Here is a 20,318-nt window from a genome sequence, read left to right as displayed (position 1 = left end):
CCGTGTGATCACTTTTTTGTGTGAATTCCATGCAAAGTCTTGTGAAACTCTTGATACTTTTCACAAGACATATAAAAAACATATACAAATCTTACTATATTAAGGGAGCTTTTTTGAAGGACACTTTTCTCTACACAGAACTTAATTCAATATAGGTTCGTTACATGACTTTTATGTCTCAGGTGAGAAAACACGTCACTTCCAGGGCAGTGTGTTCCAGCCGAAAAACTTGACAGGGAATGGTTGTTTTGCTCTCTCCAGGTTTTACTGCACGCCCTTTATTGATTCGCATTAATGTCAATTACCCAACCATTATCTCACGTCACTGACCATTAACACTAACTAAACAAAGCAACAGAAGCAAAAACAAAACAGACACTGTGAGTATTATATAGATATATATTCATTTATTTGATATTTAAACCGACTAAAAAGTTGTAAATACAACTTCTGAATGAAAGGCACAGTAAAATCAGACACAGCTGATATAATACTCAACTGAAATATAATTACAGTACAAAAGCGGACAGTTATTAATGCACCCTAAGAATCTCTCACGTGCCCAAAGAGAGGCCATGTATCCGTTCACCGGTGGAGATTAACAAGAGCGGGGGATCTTCAGCTGATAAACACTTATTGCTTTGACCATTCAGGGCCTGACAGGCCAAAAATTGAAATAAAAAGATTAAAATCTTAATTCATTTTATTAACTCGCTCTGGCAACAACATCAAGTTGAAAGCGATTAGCTGGCTTTCAAACTCCAGGCTCAATGGAGTGATGCTGTCAGTCAAGCGCTCGGATACTTCATTATCTTACGCGCTCTCATTAGCATACTGATCTAATTCATTGGTCCACCAAGTGCAAAATCAAACCAGGGAAGAGAAAAAAAACAGCAGGCTGATGACTCGAAGTTAAACGATCTTAAGTGTTAGAGACATTTAATTAAATTTCCATTAATTCAATTGCAGAGCTGTGAAATTGAAACGTTACGATGGATTTTAAAGACAGAAAGTTTGATTTTGGTCTATGTGGATGCACCTTTCCAAGTTTGATACATTATTTATAGTTAATGGCCAATTAGACACCTGGGCCCGGCTGTGATTTAAAAATGATGCATCATTTTGATCTATTGTGGACCTCCGTGGATTTCGCTTGATTAATACAAACACAAACCTTCACCACGAGCGTGGACGCTCTAGGGGAATTCTGTTGGGTTGAACAGGCTCAGTTGTACGAACATCTCTGTCCCTTTAGTTCAGAGGTTTGAGTTACATAAAAGCAGACTCTTTGGTATATGCAAAGCAATTCCAACTCATTTCCTCTCCAATCTGCTCCAATTATGTACAGATTTCCAAAATTACGCCAAACTCATTTTTACTGGAATGTAAGTGAGTCAATTAGGCAGAAAACACGCTCTTGTCAGTTGACATCCAGCAGAAAACAGGATGTTAACAATAACAGCATAACTGCTGCCTTTATTGCAAAATAAACCACGGAATAAAAACAATGAACCCAAGACTCTTCAATAATTTAACAATTCATGTAAGTGAAACGAAATGTACACATGACTGATGGTAGTAATGGACGATTAGTCTAAAACAATTAAGCTTTGCGATGTAAGACCTTCAAAACACTATCTCCAAGTCCATCAGGGATCCCCGAACCCTGAAGATGTCATCAGACATTGATGGGCGGATGTTCAGCGCTGACAGTCATGGACGGTCATTACCTAGCGCTGCCGCTTAGCTGGGTTAGATATTCACGCAGTTCTTTAGCTGCCTGGAAGCGGCCGTACCGCTTTTTGGGGTTGGCGCACTCTTCCAACAGAGTTTCAAGCTGGCCGTCTTTGGCAATGTCCGCCGGGGGGTCGTGAAGGAGTCCGCCGGAGCTGCCCCGCCATGTAGCGTATCGTGAGAGCAGGTTCTGGCAGATGGCATAATAGTTATGGTCCACAGTCACCCGTGAACACAACATGTCTTTAGAGAAGGAAAGACAGGCTTCCTTGTCACACTCCTCAAACTTGCTCTCGTACCAGACGTCATAGTTTTCCGGCTTATCTGCAAACACAAGATCACAGTGACATGAGTTAGAAACCAGCCGTGCAGCAAATATACCAAAAACTGTACTGCTTATTGAAATTTTCCCACCTAAAAATGTGAAAATCATAGCCATTTGATTGCTTAATATCAAAATTCAAGTTACAGTTTAAAATTTAAAAGTGTTTCCACTTTTAATTGATTCCCATTTTAAAAATCATCAATGTGTCCATTTTAAACTGTCATTGTATGATAAATAGTGCCACCTAAAAAAACATAAAAATTTTGTAGTTTGTCTTCTGTAGAACGATTTCCTTATTTCGGGTGAACAAATTTTCAGTTTTTAATAAATCGTGATATTTGGACACACTCATACAGTTTGATCACAATGAACATATCAGTTATTGAACCAAGAGAGCAATATTTTACTTCAAAGTAGCACAGAGGAAATGAAGTGTCCAATTCTGGATTACAGCTTGTTCCCTAATAGGACGACACAAATTGGCCTCTTTCTATTTACACAACAACGATACATACAACCTTCATCTCCACGGTTATTTTTCAAAGACCTGACAACCAGAGCAAATAAATAACATTTTCTATGATGAGAAACTCTTCAGAGTCGCATTAATGATCGAATTGATCAGAGTGAAAAAGCCCAGGAGATGCCAACCCATAATCACGTTTGAGAAACTTAATGCACTCAATCTAAGTTTTTCCAGCATCACATTCTGCCCCTGGCCCCAGACACATGCACAAAGTCAATCACAACTAAAGACCAATCTGCCCGTGTGGACAGAACCAAGGTGAACACAAAAGCCGTTTATAGCGAGTAACATGTGACAAGCCTGTTACATTAGACCTGCTTTACCACTAACCGAGCAAAACCCATTCCATGGAAAACTCGCAACAGAGTGAATATTGTTGTGCTAATTCTCAAATTCATTACATAAGCCTCATTTCAAATATCTACAAAAGACTAAAGGAATGCGTACGTGTGTATCTGTATCTTTGCGCAAGTGGATTAAATAACCAGAGAGCAGCCAACTCAAATTAATGCAAGTACAACCCAATGGTTTAGTTCACCCAAAAAATGTATATTTTTTTATATCTTTATATGTCTTCAACTTAGAATATTTGCAAATATAAAGCGATATTCAATTCCCTTCTTGCTGTTTTTCACATAAAAACGTAACACTTCGTTCATATCCACAACAGCATTTTGGGGGCATGAACTCCCAAACTGTTGAAAACTGGTTTCAAAAAAGAACTGGTCTTCGTGTAAACTACAAAAACTAAATCTGTCACAATGGTGACATCATGCGCATGTGTAATAAGCATTTAAAGTTCACCGCTATGTAAAAGAACAAAGTGACATCCCCAACATCCCCAGCCGATCTTTTGATAACGTTATCATCTGCACACAAAACTTCCATTGTTAGTATATTGTTGACATGTACAGTAGGTAGTCAACCAGAATGCTCTCTACCACCGCGTTGAGTGCCGCCGTTGGGGAAGGGCGGCAGTTAAAAAACATTTACATGTGAAACTAGTTCGTGAAATTTCCGCCAGGAGGCGCAAAGGGAGAGTTTGCGCCTTCAGTACTTAACCACATGTACTGTGAAACAGTGATAAATTGTTTATTACATGACAGGAGGCAACACATTATAGATTCAAACAAGAATTATTCACATTTATAATATAACAAAAAAAAGTGATATAGGCGGAGAATTGAGCCAAATGCAGGACATAGTAAAGTAATCATTAAATCATTAGAACAAACGTGTTATGATCACAGAGGTTCATATAAGGATAATTTTTTTCTGCCAGTCTAAAGCGACTGCATATGCCTGATAGTTATAAGAACACACTATTATAATAAAAAAAAACATGCACTGTCTTTTCTGTCCTTATACGAGCAAACTGTTGAACCGTTTTAATACGTCCCTATTCACGGGTAAGCATTTATAATAATAAATGTATCTTTATTTAAGGATAATCTCATTTCCACCACAGCGCAAACGCAATGAAGTTCAATATGACATAACATTAAACAGTCTTCATTTAACATATCACCAAGTAAAACAAAACAGTAAACATTTTGAACACGCAACAGCGCGTTTAAAGCCAATACGGGCAGAACGTTTAATGTAATATTCGTTTTCAAAGTGTACAATTGTTTTTGATTTTAAGCTCATTTACAAAGATTACCATGAGCGATCATTTTACACTAAAATATGCTATTTGTGCGTCAGTGAAAACCATATACAGATCACATTGACCACACAGGAGTGGGCAGTTTGCAGCAACTACTTCAATATGCCTATTAAGACCATAGCGGAGCGTAGCCTCCTTGTTAGCGTGTCCGTCTTCTACGCCGGTGTGGACCAATTGGCCGTTTGAGGCCCGCTCGCAGCGGTGTAAGTCCTGTTACAAGCAGCTAAACCAGAAATGAATGATACAAAGCGACAACAGAAGGCCTACACACTGTCTTTCAGCCAATACGTGAGGGCGAATGTGACACAATATCACTATTTTTATAATTATAAATGAACGCGAACCGGAGAAAGTAAACTGCACAAGGCGAAAATGTAAAATAAATTATGATTAATGATTAATGAGCTAGAACAGAGGCCCGTGTGAAGACGTGAACGAAAAAACATCATATTTGCCAAAATATGCAGTTTATAGACCGTTTCATCGTTATTAGATAAAAGTGGGACGAAATACTGTATTGACCTGCGTTTAAATGACAAGCATTGAAATGTTTTAATTCTCTCCATGTCAGTAGGCTACAGGCTTTTAAAAACAGATTCCACTTCTCAGTTGACGGGGGACTAGAAGAGGTGTGAATGTCTCACTTTTTGAAAGAGCAGAGTTTAGAATTAATGTCTTACCTGCAGGGTGACAAATAAACGTAAGACGCTGTAAAACTGATAAGAAACTTAACTCCAAACATAAACAAAACATCTTTGCCAAAATATGCTTTTTATAATCGTAATGCTCCTAATTTACATAACATTAAATTATTTTAATATTACATTTTACATATTAAAACACTGTACTGACCTCTCGTTTAAATGACAAACAATTAAATGTTTTCATATCTTCTTTATCAATACAGCACTTTATAAAGTTATTAAGGTAAAAATCCCTGTTTACATTTCAATCTATTTTTAAATATGCAACTTCTCAATAGACACCTCTTGAGTTTTGGCTGAAGTGTTATAGGGTGATTTCTTCCTGCAGTAGGAGGTGGGGGTTGATGGAGGTTGTGTGAGCAATAACAAAGAGCTGAATATTAAAAGGAATTTAATGGTAAATTCTAATGGTAAAAAGGTAGTTTCTGAAACGAATGATAAGAAGCATGAGGCGTCAAATAAAGAAAGAAAGAAACAATGTTTCTTCAATGTTTATGTAACCCGCGGTTCCGGTGGCTATCCAAAGATCTCATCACATCCTGTTTAATGCATATATTTCACAACATGCTTTCATTTGGTAAACTGGATCAACAGTTTCATTTTTAATGTTTTGATATGTTTTGACAGACCACGCTGTCAGGACAATACAATTCGTGAACGGGGCTCGTCTCTGAACGCGTTATAACTAGGGATGTAACGATTCACCATGAGCCGGTTGAAAATCGGTTATAATGAGTGACGATTCAAATCGGTTGAGGAGTGAACTGAATCGCAATACATTTTTTGAACAGCAGGTGCCGCTATTTTCACTGCAAATCTAAACGTGGACATGCTGATATTTCTTAGATGCAAAAAAATCCAAGAAAAGCTCAGACAGTATTAGTTTGTTTATATTAAAGAGACTTTTTCTATTATTAATTTGTTATAAAATTGCAGTTTAGTTTTGTTATTTGAAATAAAACATTATATTATTATACAAAGAAACGTGAAGCATTTAAGAAATAATGCAAGGGAAGTAAGTTGTTCATTTCTAATTTGTTTCAACTCATTTTGTAAAAATAAATCGTGAGTAAATCGTGAATAAATCGCATCGTGAGATCAGAATCGTGACTCGCATCGCATCGTGAGCTGAGTGAATCGTTACATCCCTAGTTATAACATTATCATGTGATGTAGGCTTTAGCGTGAACTTTAATGTTCATATGCCCAGGCAGTCAGTAACAGTGACAGAATTTTGGAAGCGCTGTTTTGTTCGGTCAGTTGAATGTGCTGCTGTTTTCTGCTGGTCGCTGCACAGATAGACTAAGAGAAAGACGAGCTGCATCGGCAAAGCAAAACCTCACGCTCGCGGGGCTGTACCGGTGTTCGAATTGTCCTACCCTTGTCAGATTTTCCTACCGCAGGGCAAAAGTTAATATAATCTAAACCACATCGACAAAATAAACAGGTAGGATGATTTTACAATGCAAAATATCCTGTCAGATAGTCCTACTATCTTAAAATAAACACATAAAATAAATTTACAGCGTAAATACCCTGTCAGATCCTACCATCATAAAAGAAACATTTTAACAACAATTTACAGCGCAACACCCTATCAAATTGTACTATATATAGAATGATTTAACAACGAAAATACACAATCATATTCCCGTAGCAGTATAAAATAAACAGGTAGGATGATTTTATATCGCAAAAAAATGACGTAACATTGATGTGCGCGTGCCTGGTAGGATTATCTGACGGGTAGGATGAAATTTCAGGACACCTGCAACATTTTCTACTGCATAAAAGCTATGGTTTATCTACGCGCTTTACCTGATGAAAGAAGTCACTGCAACACTAGTTTGTGCGCGCCTGTGTGTGTGCGTGTGCGCACGCGTGTTTGTTTGGCACAACGAATTCCCTCCCGGTCCGTATTCGCAGATTAATCGTCTGCGCAACGTTGCATGAAGTCAAACTCACCCGATGTTATCGGACATCGCGATGATTTTAAAGTCGATAATCGATCAATTTTTTTAAACACATCGCCCAGCCCTAATGTACATTATACATTAGGGATGTAACGATTCACTCAGCTCACGATGCGATGCAAGTCACGATTCTGATCTCACGATGCGATTTATTCACGATTTATTTTTACAAAATGAGTTGAAACAAATTAGAAATGAACAACTTCCCTTGCATTATTTCTTAAATGCTTCACGTTTCTTTGTATAATAAAATAATGTTTTATTTCAAATAACAAAACTAAACTGCAATTTTATAACAAATTAATAATAGAAAAAGTCTCTTTAATATAAACAAACTAATACTGTCTGAGCTTTTCTTGGATTTTTTTGCATGTAAGAAATATCAGCATGTCCACGTTTAGATTTGCAGTGAAAATAGCGGCCCCTGCTGTTCAAAAAATGTATTGCGATTCAGTTCACACCTCAACCGATTTGAATCGTCACTCATTATAACCGATTTTCAACCGGCTCATGGTGAATCGTTACATCCCTAGTATACATGAATGTTTATAACTTAATCCTGGGTTAACATCGGAGAAACCCAGCTGTGTTTGCAGTGGTATTTATTCCATATGGGGGATATATGCTGATAATTCAACGATATTATAGAGCACATTCGGTTTTAAAGGAAATAAAGCTAAATCATGTTAAGAGTTGGGTTTTGCCATTTTTTATGAACGACGCATTGCAATACACACGAGATCTCAGAACCTTTGTTAAATGAAATGATGTACTTATGACTAGTATTAAATATAATTATTAGTGCCTGTGGATTTAAGTTCTTGTAACTTTGATATTGTAGATAACTTTTGTCTTTTACGTCTAAACGTCTTAACTCGTGCGCGTCTGCTGAGTGAGGCAATGAGTTTGATGCATCAACTCGCGCTGAGTGAAGATCTGTGAATTATCTGCCACTCAGCGGTAAACAAGAGTCAACACACATTAAAGAAGTACTGCCGCGGAGACGGCGACAGGCTCATTCTGGTACCTACTGTAAATGTACCCTTAAGTTAACTACCAAGGAATATTCCTTAAACTTTAATAATAAAACATGAAATATCTACATTCTTATTCAAATAAGGTCCTGTAACAGCTCCACAATTTCAACAAATATATTTGTTTTTTTCCAGTCTGTACGATACATCATTTTAGTCTGTGGTGTATTATGGGAAAACAAGACATTCAGCCATTGAAAGGGTGGAAGGAAACTACTTGATCATCTTTAGTAGGCCAAGGAGACGCATGTTATTGTGAGAGTCAGTGGAGCGGAGCGGCACGGCGCTGCAGATCTAAATTCATTCTAGTCCATGGCTCTCGCTGCATGGCTGAGTTAGACAAACATCCTATATCCAAGACGTCTGCTCTCCAAAGCACTGCGGATAATTTCATTACGGACCTGCGGATCAATGTTGCTTTGTGCTCTTTAAACACTGCTGAAAGTGCAGTCTAATTGACCACTAACCTTTGTCCCATCATTTGTTCATCACAAAAGCGCTTTTCTACCTTTCTTGTGCATAGTTTCTATGTCGAATTCTTAAAGTAATGCTAACTTTTCAACTGAAATGGAGTACAATGTCCTTAAGCTTGCTTGTAAAAACAAAGCCCATCTTTAGTATCCCTTAAAAGCCGAGTTCAGCCCATTTCATTTCATCCCACCGGAGCTGTTTAACGGTAAAGGGGACACCCTCCCCTAAAAGGGTCTCTCCAAATTCAATGACAGAGCTTCTTCTGTGAAGCTTTTGGCACAGTGAAAAATAGCCATTGAAGAGGGAACAGACTGGCGTCATTTTGTCCTCACATGTGGGGGTCTCTCAGTCACCCCCTACACAAAGACACATAATCTATCTGCGTTTTTAGGGACAAACCCTGAGCTCTGAACAGTGTCCTATCTGATATTAAAGATTCTAGTCACAGAGAAAAACACATCTGAATAAACTGTATAAAGTCGCACTCGCGATTGAGGAAACGATGATTGGGTGTGGGAGGAAAGGAGACATATGTGATAACAATTTCAGTCTGTTTCCAGCACCAATGGATGCGATTATGTAAAGTGTTCACTTATTTATGGGCTTTTACTAACTTTAAGACACATTCATATGTGATAACCAAATTTACTTACTCATTGAACATAAATGAGTTCAAATGGGGGAAGGAGTTCTTTTATTGACTTACTCTGTTTAATCAGCCTCTTGTCGGCCACCACCACGTTCTCTGCATCCACAACGATGACCTTCCCGTCCCGCGGGCCCACGGCAAAGTTATCGAAGCTGACGTCGAGCAGGTAGAGAGCAAAGTCGAAGTCATTGTTAGTGAGCTGTTCGGCAATGTCCATCAGTTGCTTGGCCAGATCTACTCTCTTCTCCCACGGTGCATTGAAGAAACTCCAAAGCTCCTCACCAACATAGTTCACCGCCACCATCCGCCCGCAAGCGCCCAGGTACTTTGCGAAAGGCCAGCCTTCATCGGACGGGAAACTCTGAGAAGCCAAAAAAACAAAAAAAACAAAGATGAATGAGTTTATATTTTGCAACACTTTTCACACCATTGACAAGAATTTCTGTCATTTATAACACTTTCCACACCATTGACAAGGATTTCTGTCATTTATAAAACAGTTTGTTTGAACGGTTACAAACGGTTTTATCAGATGCACACGCCTGACCCGAAGTAAACTTCCATTCTGTGTTTGTTGATTGGTCTGGCTAGTGGCTAATAATATAACTATTTATGTTTTATTTCATTTATATGAATATTATTTTATATTCATATTTTATTGTATAAAATTGTATTAAACAATTCATAAGATGTTATTGTATATATATTTTTAAATAAACAATTTGTTGAATGGGTCGTGTAACTTTGTTGCATTTAAGTTTAGCCAAGCAATGTTTTTTTTCTGGTAACCCAAAATAATACCGGCTAGACATTAAATAATGCTAGCTAATGCCATTTACTTGTTATTTCTTTTGCTTGTTATCAAATATAGTCTGCAGGGAGTCAATTCTTTGTGTACCGGAAGTTAAGTTTGAACCGCACAAAAGCGTGCATGCTCAGTAACATTTGTTTATGTTGTTGCTTTGAAGCCGTCTATATGATAGGAGTGCTGTTACACATCTGAAAGAGTACAGCATCTACACAAAAAAAAAAAATGTTCCGAGTCTGACCTGAACTGAGTCTGTGACAAAAATACAATTGTTGCTGTTTTTTAACAAACCACAGCTAGTCCTTTCTTTACAGTATTAGAAAGGGTGAACAACACAATATGAGTATGTAGAGTGTACACAAGTATGCACATATTCTGTATACAGAATTTTTTTATCATTTAAAGCCACAGTCTGGGATTTTTAGCGGCCATTAGCACGGAGTATGAGAATTGCAAGCAAACGCTAGAGATATGCTAACACCCGTGATATAAATGCTTTCCAGTAGGGCTGAACGATTAATCGAAATCGAATCGCAATCGCGATGTGAGACGTTGCGATTTGCTAATCGCAAGAGGCTGCGATGTGGAAGTGATGTGAAAAATAGGAAACGCGTCTGTTCCAAGCCCGCTTTGAGTGGCATTCTTGCTAACCAACTGAGTGAGCGCACCTCCGTTATGCCTAATCAGCACTGCCCCAGCCAACTGCGTAAATGTCCGTCATTAAAAAACAAACAAACACAAGGCAAAAGAGAGAGAGAGTGTGTGTTATTATGGCATCTGCAGAGTCAGATCGATCATTAGGCAAATAAATACTAAAGAACCGTCCAATTCAGAAGACCGCACACACAGCCTGTCATACTCGCGCGACTCTTCCCCGCGTTGTGCGTCTCGCGGACGAGCCATTTAAACTTGACGCGCACACACAGCCTGTTTCGTAATGACGTTTATAGTACTTGAGTCCGGCTCGGGCATCTGGCAATATGGACGAGGCTTGACGCACGCGCGCACCCTGTGTAAACTCACGCCTAGCTCTGCGTTTCAAACAAATGTAAATTCTATCTAACTGTTTTGCTAATTTCACTTGGATGAAATTAAACATTCAGCACATTTTTTACTTGTTTTAAAAAATCCCACATACTTATAATAAATCAGCCTATACTAAAAATAATAAATCAGCCTATGTAAACTATGAACTATTTTAATAATTCACTAACACAATAGAAAATGTTATGGATTTAAGGGTTACAATGGGAGTTGTATTTGTTTTAATGGAAACTATAATAGTGTACACTGGTATTTGGATTCTATTGGTGTGATGTAATCTGGAAGTTGGGAACCAATTGAACAACAGTACGCCCTATTTGAATAATGCCCAAAGCACACTACAAAAATTATTTTGTAATGGTTTTAATGGAAACAATTAAATGTTTTTATTTTTGTTGTTTTCTTTCAGGGTAACTATACCCATACTGTGCTCTACACAACAATATTGAATTGAAGCTTGAATTAGAAAAGTTAAAATCGCAAATCAAATCGCAATCGCAATGTCTGTCAAAAATATCGCAATTAGATATTTTCCCCAAATCGCACAGCCCTACTTTCCAGCTCTCAGTTTTCCCCCTCTCTCAGTCTTACACCTACCATTCGAAACACGACGGTGGTGCCACAGAACAAAAAGATAACAAAACAAACTTGTGGTCAATCAGCTGTAAGGGGCGTGTCTGCTCATGTTGAAGGAGGGAAGAGAGCATGCGGGCATTAGAAAGACTGTAGACTGTATTTATTATATAAAAGTAAAGGGTCTGTGGATTTTAAGTTTACAAGAAGGTTAAAAATCAGGCAGGAGCTAGGACCCACGTTAATATTATAAAGACTTGCCAGCGGAGACGCGTTAGGACCTATGGCAAAGGCTTTTAGTGGAGATACGCTAGCACCAACGATATGAAGGCTTTCCAGCAGAGACGTTGGAGAGAAAGATTGTCTGATAAAGCTAAGAATGTCATGCATTGCATAGCACGTTTGAGGGCAGAGCTAGCTAATGGTAAATAGCAATGCAGTTTAAGGGTTTTGATCTGACAGCCAGATAGCAGTTAGTAGTAAGTTAGACCCTATCCACACTAATGCATTTTAGTTTGAAAATGCATCTTTTTCTGTCCGTTTTGGCCTTTCGTCCACACGGAGACAGCGGTTTTGTCAACGAAAACGAAGCTTTTCGAAAACGCACTCAAAAGTGGATACATTTGAAAATCCTAAGCATAAATGTCAGTTCGCGCATACTTTAGATTGCATTTTAGGAGATGGAATATTTAATTACTCACAGCTATTGCTTGGCAGCGGAGCGCGAGTTAAGTTTCGCTTTTGCAGCTTTATAGTCTTGTGTCACCCACAGCAACATCTCTGAGTTACTTCATTGTCTGTCTATTTAAAAAAACTGTGTCTTCGCCCCACATTGTCGCGACATGAGGCATAAAGTAAATAATCACCTGACAGAAATGTCACATGCTGCCGTGTTTTAGGTTTTACTCATGCGCGCGCAGTACATGGATGTAAGCGTTTTCAGATGTTTCAGTGTGGATGGGCAGCGTTTGGGAAACGCTTGAAAACGCTAGTGTGGACGAAGCCCATTTAAAAATGAAAACTCACTAGTGTAGACAGAGTGTTAGTAGACGTTTTTCTCCCCCTTTGTAAAGTCGGGGACATCCGGACTACGTACTGCAGGGTAGAGCTGTTTGTCCATTTAGGGCTACTGTATAAAACACGGAGGCGCAACACGGCGAATTCCATGTATGTCGGCCGCTCTATATGAATATAGAAATAGCTCATTCTAAGGTCATACAAACATAACAGTTCATTACATAAGGTCTTTATACACCTGTGAAAACATAGTTTTGTATATTGTATTGCATTTCTGTCAAAAACTGCATTTTTTTATGAAACTTAAGCACATTTAAGTCATGTCAAGTGTGGAAAAAAATGTGAATATATATATTTATATGAATATATGAAATAAATAAAGACATGATTTTTTATTTAAATTTCATAAATATTTGCTAAATATTTGATATTTGTAAACAAAAAATGTTCTGTGAAAATGATGCGCTTGCTGGCAACCTGACTTTCAGAAATTTGTGAAAAATTTGGATATTAGCAGTCGATCCCATGACTTCAATGCATTTTTTGCTACACATGACAACATGAGGCAAAACTTTCTTGACAACAAAGCGCAAAACTGAAACTAAAGTAAACCCGATGTGCAAGCAAAACAGACTACTGATACTGCCCAATTTAATTTGCTGTGTTTACATACAAACCACAATTAGGAACAATTCTGCAGCGAATTAAGTTTCAGAAACGAAAATCGAGTAGGACATGACTGTGTTTTGCACTATTTATGACAATTAGCAGCACGAACCTGCGCAGGAGGGATACTTCAAGAGACAAAAATACGACATCAATCGAATATAAATCAGCAGATTATTGAATGCGGTGCTTTAGTTGTCCGAGTCACATCTGGGCACAAAAATGGTGGATTTGAGGGAGGCATCTGGCAGTTGTGACTTTCTCAGCCAGCCTCTTCAGACACACAAATGAGGTAAGTAAAGCAGCTGTACCCCAGTATCTGGGTTGGTCCTTCAGGGCTTTGTATTGGTATGTCTCATCATGGCTTCTTTCCATTTCATCTACTGCTGTGTGGAAGAGCAAAGGCAATTAGATATGAAAAAGTACAAATTAACGCAAAATAAAAGGAAAACCAAGCGCATTTACTGTGCGGGGCACACGGTGTGCTTTATTCAACCGGAGAACCACTCTGTTTTAATGTTTTATATATGAAACGTACGAACCTTCGTCTTGTTTTTGATGGGACCGCACTGCTGATATTCTGCAATAATGTTACCCGTGTTATTTCTCCGAGCTGCTCAAATGGCTCACACAAGCTTCATTGATATTGACAGACCGCACCGCGCACGGGAAAAGGCATAAAACTGCAATCCGATTCCCTTTTATTTCACCGTTGGAGAAATCTAATAGTCTAGTTTAATCTGCCTCAGAATCTGATTAAAGTTTAATGGAGGATCTCATTAATATTTCACTATACACATATTATTTAAAAACATACAATCAGTACAAGGACACGTAGAAAAATGGCTCCCAGTTCTTTCTTTACAGCCTTAGAAAGGGTGAACAAAACAAGAGGAGAATAGCAGACTACTAACACTATTTGTGCAGTATGTAGAGTGTACACAAGTATGCAAATTTTCTGAATGCAGAAAAATATTTTGCAAAAATACACATTATGCACAGATCAGTGTATTACATAGTGTATTCTAGGTGTGTTCCTCAACACAATCTCATGACAATTCATAGCTATTTTTTCGATCTGCTTATGCACCAGTGATAGTTAAGTAATAATCGTACGCATTGTACGAATCTTTGGCTTTAGCCACTTCATAAAACGGTTCTAAACCCTCGTTTCAACTTTTCAGTATCTTAAATATTCATTACTTATAATCTATAATCTCTTTCATTATTCCATTGAACCACCAAGCTACACCATATCAAGTTTTTAGCACCAAACTAAATTTGTTTAATGTTTAAATGTGAAGTTATGTCAAGTGAAAAATTTGACCAATAAGATTTCACGACAAACATAGTAGCCTGGTGTGACTTAGCAGAAAAGAAGTAATCAAAGAAACGTTCAATCGTTGTAATAGTACACAGCTAGCAATACTACTATTAAAAGCGTTGAGGTTACGAATTGCAACCAACGGCTCACTGCATCCCCCTCTCCCTTTCGAAGTACTACGGTGGCTGACACGGGGCTGAGATGTTGTCACATATTCACTTCTTTCCCGAATGAGATATCGTAATTACGAAACGTCCTCTGTAGAGCAGTTTGTCCGTTTACGGCTACTGTACAAACAACACAGTGAATTCCTTGTAACGGGACCTGCAGTGTATGTAGTAGGACTGGGCGATGCGTAATTTTTTTTTATCGATAATCGACTTTAAAATCATCGCGATGTCCGTTAATATCGGGTGTGTTTGACTTCATGCAACATTGCGAAGACAATCAATCTGCAGATACGGACTGGGAGGGAATTCGTCCCGGACCCGACAACTGCCAAACAAACACGCACGCAGGCACAACCAGTGTTGCAGTGACTTCTTTCATCAGGTAAAGCGCGTAGATAAACCACAGCTTTTATGCAGTAGAAAAATGTTGCCAACAAATGCAGGCAGTAAACATAACACACGCTCCCCTCTAATCAGTGCTAAACGCTGCCAACTATTTCTACAAATCCAATTTGTTCCAAAGCACCATCACACGCAGTTTCCAATAATAACAATACTAGCCTAGTCTAATATTAGTAATGAGCATGAGCTGGAGCAGCAGTGAGCGTGCAGTCTGTGACTAGGGGCGGTCGATACCCTACAGACGGACAGGGTCAATCGGGAGAGAGGAGCCTGGTCTCACAGCGCTGCTCACTCCCAGCACACATCCTGCGTGGGTTCGTTCAGGCAGATTTCAAGAGGAACGGGCAAAAATCCATTGTGTGTGTGTGTGTGTGTGTGTGTGTTGGGGGTACTCTTAACCTCAAAGAGAGAGATTTGAAAAGAAAAACAGCAAGCCAAAAGCTTTAATGCTGGGCTTTGTTGATGTCTTGGCTCTGTTAATAAGGGAAAGAGGGGCCTTTACAATAGAAAGACCTACAGGACCCTCAAGCTGTTTCACACAGCATGTGTAGAAGTTCATCCTGGCCATATTTTTAAAGTCGACTACTCAAAGTGTTGTTAAAGAAGCCTTGAGTAATTGGACTGGTTCTGGGTTCACCTGACCCCGATATGGGACATTTTCCAGATGTATTCACATAGTGCGAGATGTTTCTGTGTTTATAAATAGCTAGACAAAGACCAATGGAATATAGCAGAATGCTGAGGTCTAGACGCATGTTTTTGAGTTAGAATTTGATGGACATTGATCAGGACTCATAAATGTGAATGACTGCAGTGGCTCCAGTTAAATTGATGCAATTTCATGCAAAATACCTACATTGCAATTTATCTTAATTTGATATAAAATGATTCATTCTATGACATTTCTTCAGAACACTCACTCCTGTCCTCAATCATGAACAATCGCCATCTACTAAAATGACACAGAAATGCTTGTAGAAAAGAAATATCAAGTAATTATTGAGGGAAATTGTCTCAACGCACATTTAAATGCATGGAGAAGGCTGTTCAATTTCTTCGACCAATCACATTCCCCCAAATACACTTTAAACTCTAATCCAGAATCCAAAAGTTATAAAGGTTACCGATGCAGCACTGTAGTGGAAAAATCACAGAACTTTGACTAAACTTTAATATAAAAAAGAACTACGTTTTTGAGGCGGTAAGAACTTTATATAATAAAGAATAATTAGATACAGCTTGAGTCGATGATGGGTAGATCTTGTTCTTCTTATATATTGAATGCACGTGGTGTGGTGTGCTGGCTCAGAAAGAGCTTTAGAGAGAGAGAACTAGACATGGTACATTGCATGAGCAGTATCGCAGAGCTCTAGACGCGACAGTACAGACAGACAGACAGAGAGACAGAGAGAGAGAGAGAGAGCGAGGAGGAGCGAGAGAGAGGAGATGAGAGTGAGAGAGAGAAGAGGGAGAGCGGAGAGAGAGAAGAGAGAGAGGAGAGAGGAGAGAGAGAGTAGAGAGAGAGAGAGAGAGAGAGAGAGAGAGAGAGAGAGAGAGAGAGAGAGAGAGAGAGAGAGAGAGAGAGAGAGAGAGAGGGGTGAGAAGTGCTGAGAGAGCAAACTCTAGCTGAAATGATACAGTGGCCTCTCAGAATAATCAAAGGGAAAATTTCCATTCTTGCTTTTATACTTTTATACAACAACAAGTGGCCTCTTTGCTTCACTGTGGTTTATCTTTAAAGGGGTCATTTCAACATATAATTCCCCCAATCCCCTCTTAAATGACATCCAGCACCAATAAGTAATAATTTCAGCAGTTGTAGTTATGTTCTTGTGTTTGTGGTAGAAAAATGTCCAAGAATAAAACCTTTAATTTGTGAGAACGTATTTTACAAGCACTCAACTCTTATTGCATGAATTCACATACTGATTTACGGATGTGCAAAACCCGTCTGTGAACGCACGTCTTTTGGTGCAGGTGTGTGAATGTGTTTTGCACCATATTTACTGCAGCAATTGTCGCAAAAAATGTGAGTGTACGAGTTTCTTAGTATGTGATTTGTAGAACTGGATTCATGCACTTGCACCGGAGGATTCAAGGAGGTGTAACTGTGGTGTTGTGTTTGCAACTTCACATTTACTGATTCACATGTGTGGCCAACCTCTACAACTCCAAATTCCAATCTCGCAGGCGCTCCGTTGTTTTGCACCAAAAATACCTTCATACTTGGGTACCTAGTAACAATCTACAGTATAACACCTTACCATTGTAACACACCACTTGCATTTCTTAGAGCAAAAATAAAATTCACGCCCACATTTTTTCTATATGAATGAGTATTTCCCATCTTGAATGTACATAAAGGCCAAGACAGAACATGAAAAATGAATCTCACCCTTGTAAAAAATGAAACACAGCCGTAGACAAACAACTTTGTTATTTAACTTTCCACCTAAAAGTGAGGATGAAGCGTAAACCTGGAATTTTTACGATGCAGTGTAACCCGTGAGAGAACACATTTACTGTGTGTTTGTAAGAGTCGACAAGTGAGACGGTTAAGACTGTTCTTTAGAAAAGCTATTTGTATGTGTCAGTGGGTGAGAAAACCATTATGGCAGTATGAGAGCCTTAATAACAGTGTTGCATGTGTGGGGTCAGCCTTCTGACAGAATCATGCTGCAGAAATCACATTGACCAAGGTTAAACAATATGCATGGTATGATGGCCTGAGGCTGGTGTGAGGGACTGACCTGAAAGTCATTTTCCATAGTTAGTGCTGTGTAGTCAGTATGTCACACTTTTGTCGATCACATATCTGTGTGTTGCATACTTTATAGCTTAACTGTGATTAGTGTGTGATATGAATACATACATATTTTCATACCGTTTACAGATTTCTTTTGTCTGACCACTGTTTTTCACTAAAGAAAAAAGCATTTAACCATTAACCATGCATACATACACAACTCGAACTGTACATTGACTGTGTTTAATGTTCCGTGAAGTGCTGGTTTTACAAAAACCTGTCATATGTTAAATATGACCAAACCATGACACTGGCTCTGCTCCAAAACCTACTGAGGCTTGATCTACACAAATTCAGAAACATCTGAAAACAGTTTTCATTTAAAAATGCTCTTCATCCACATTCAGATTTTGAAGCGTTTGCCAAAGGTTGTTTAAAGGTACAGTGCGGGATGTTTTGTATGATCTATTAACAGAAATGCAATATAACATACAAAACTGTGTCTTTAGATGTGTATAAAAACCTTACGTAATGAAAAGTTATGTTTTTATTACCTTAGAATAAACCAGTTGTATCTACATAGGGAGCGGGCCTATCTACATGGAATTTGTTATGTTGCGCAGCCATGTTTTGTACAGTAAGCTCTAACGGACAAACAGCTCTACAGAGCGCGTTTCGTATACTGTATGTTGGTCTTTGTGTGTGTTTTTAGATGCAGCTTGCGTCATCACTGAGTTGAAGACGCACAAAGTAGTAAGTCGTAGTACGGAGAGAAGGAGTAGTCGTCGTCTAGCTGAAGCAATTGATTGTTCTGTCTTAGAAGTTTTGATAAAATGGAGGACCATGCGTATTGTGCACAAGAGCCGACAGAGCGTGAATCTCCGTCGTCAAAAAAGCGCAAACGTGATGCTGCCAGATGAATTAGAGACAAACGGCGGCATAGGATTATCCAGGATAAACATCGGTGTATCTATTACCAGATGGAAGGCACTGTTGAAAGACAAATGTTTTCAAGGCGACGCCGAAGTTGCCTGTTTTCTGCTAGACTGGTAAGATAATTCAACATTTTCAATGTTTACCAAACAACTGTTTTGTTGAAACGGTAACGTTAGCATTTTATACAAATGGCCATATAACCTCCGAATAATAATGTTTTTCCGTCCCTGCGGTACGTACTCCGGTTGTTCCTGACTTTACAAAGGGGGAGACAAACGTCTACTAACTTACACCTAACTGCCTATGTCGCTGTCAGATCAAACGCTTTGAACAGCGTTGCTATTTACGATTAGCTAACTTTAGTTACTTCACTACTCTCAGCGTGTTCTAGATAGCACGCAAGAAATATATCTAATTATAGAATTGTAACAGTAACTTTCGCAATAGAATACATGTTAAATGATTAATTACTTTAATATATTGCCTTACCTGCTTGTATCACTGCTATCCGCTGTCTCAGTAGACGACATCTTTTTTTACTGTTGCGGCCACTGTCGTAATTCGAAAGGGAGGGGTGGGCAAATGACTCCGAGATTCTTTGCAAAACTATAATACAACGCTAGTGGCTGCTGATTTTCAAGAACTGCGCCTTTAACTACAACGGAATGTTTGAAATGCTTACATTCGCGTACTACGAGTAAAATGTAAGATGAAAATTTTAAAATTGATTATATGTGACGATTCAAGCCGGTTGAGATGTTATTTGAATCGCAATGCATGTTTTGAACAGCAGGGGCTGCTGTGTTTACTGCAAACTTGGAAAACGTGGATATGCTTATGTTTCTTAAATGTAAAAAAAATCCATAAAAGTCCATAAAGTCTTAGTTTGTTTATATTAAAGATACTTCGTATTATTCCTTTTTTTATTTGCTTTGGAATTTGTTTTATAATTGCAGGTTAGTTTTGTTATTTGACATAAAATATATTTTTATTATACAATGAAATGTGCAGCATTTGAGAAATAATCAAACTGCAATTGTTCAATTCTAATTCGTCTCAACTCATTTTGTAAAAATAAACCGTGACTACATCGTACCTTGAGATCAGTATCGTGAATCGCATTGTGAGCTGAGTGAACGTTACATCCCTATGCAGCAATGTTGAGTTTTCAAAGCAAGAGAAAATGTGGACTGGGAATAATGCCGAAGCAAAAACATTGAAATAAAGGATTGTGTCAAAGTAATACATGTAAGGGACAATGTACAGGCAGCCGGTTGTTATCGCAGAAATAAGCCCAGACAATGTGATCAGGTCTAAGCACATTGCCAACAAAACACAGACATCAGTTTCACTCACCGCATGCGGTTCATGTCCGGCATCTTTTAGCGCTGGGACGGCTCCATATATCAGTTTCAAACGATCTCCAAATCCAGTGTTATATCCACCGTTTATATAACATCCATCACCCAAATGCAGTGACCAAAAAAACACCTGAACTTCGCGAACGTATGCTCTCTCTCTCTCTCCTGCACACAAGTGAAAGTGAC

General features: G+C 38.6%; 1 protein-coding gene across 1 annotated transcript in view; it reads right to left on the bottom strand.

The window, feature by feature from the left end:
* Window positions 1-402: 402 nt before the first annotated feature.
* The window catches only part of dipk2ab (divergent protein kinase domain 2Ab), a 48,914-nt gene continuing 28,998 nt past the window's right edge, over window positions 403-20,318 (bottom strand). The window contains exons 3-4 of the mRNA XM_057322703.1: window positions 9,143-9,446; window positions 403-2,058 (exon numbers count right to left, since the gene is read on the bottom strand). Of these exons, the coding sequence (XP_057178686.1) occupies window positions 1,727-2,058; window positions 9,143-9,446 (636 nt within the window). The 3' untranslated portion in view covers window positions 403-1,726. The remainder of the gene's footprint in view (window positions 2,059-9,142; window positions 9,447-20,318) is intronic.

This window comes from Triplophysa rosa, linkage group LG23 (assembly GCF_024868665.1).
Source record: "Triplophysa rosa linkage group LG23, Trosa_1v2, whole genome shotgun sequence".
Classification (NCBI taxonomy): domain Eukaryota; kingdom Metazoa; phylum Chordata; class Actinopteri; order Cypriniformes; family Nemacheilidae; genus Triplophysa; species Triplophysa rosa.
This window is presented reverse-complemented; position numbering and strand designations above follow the sequence as displayed.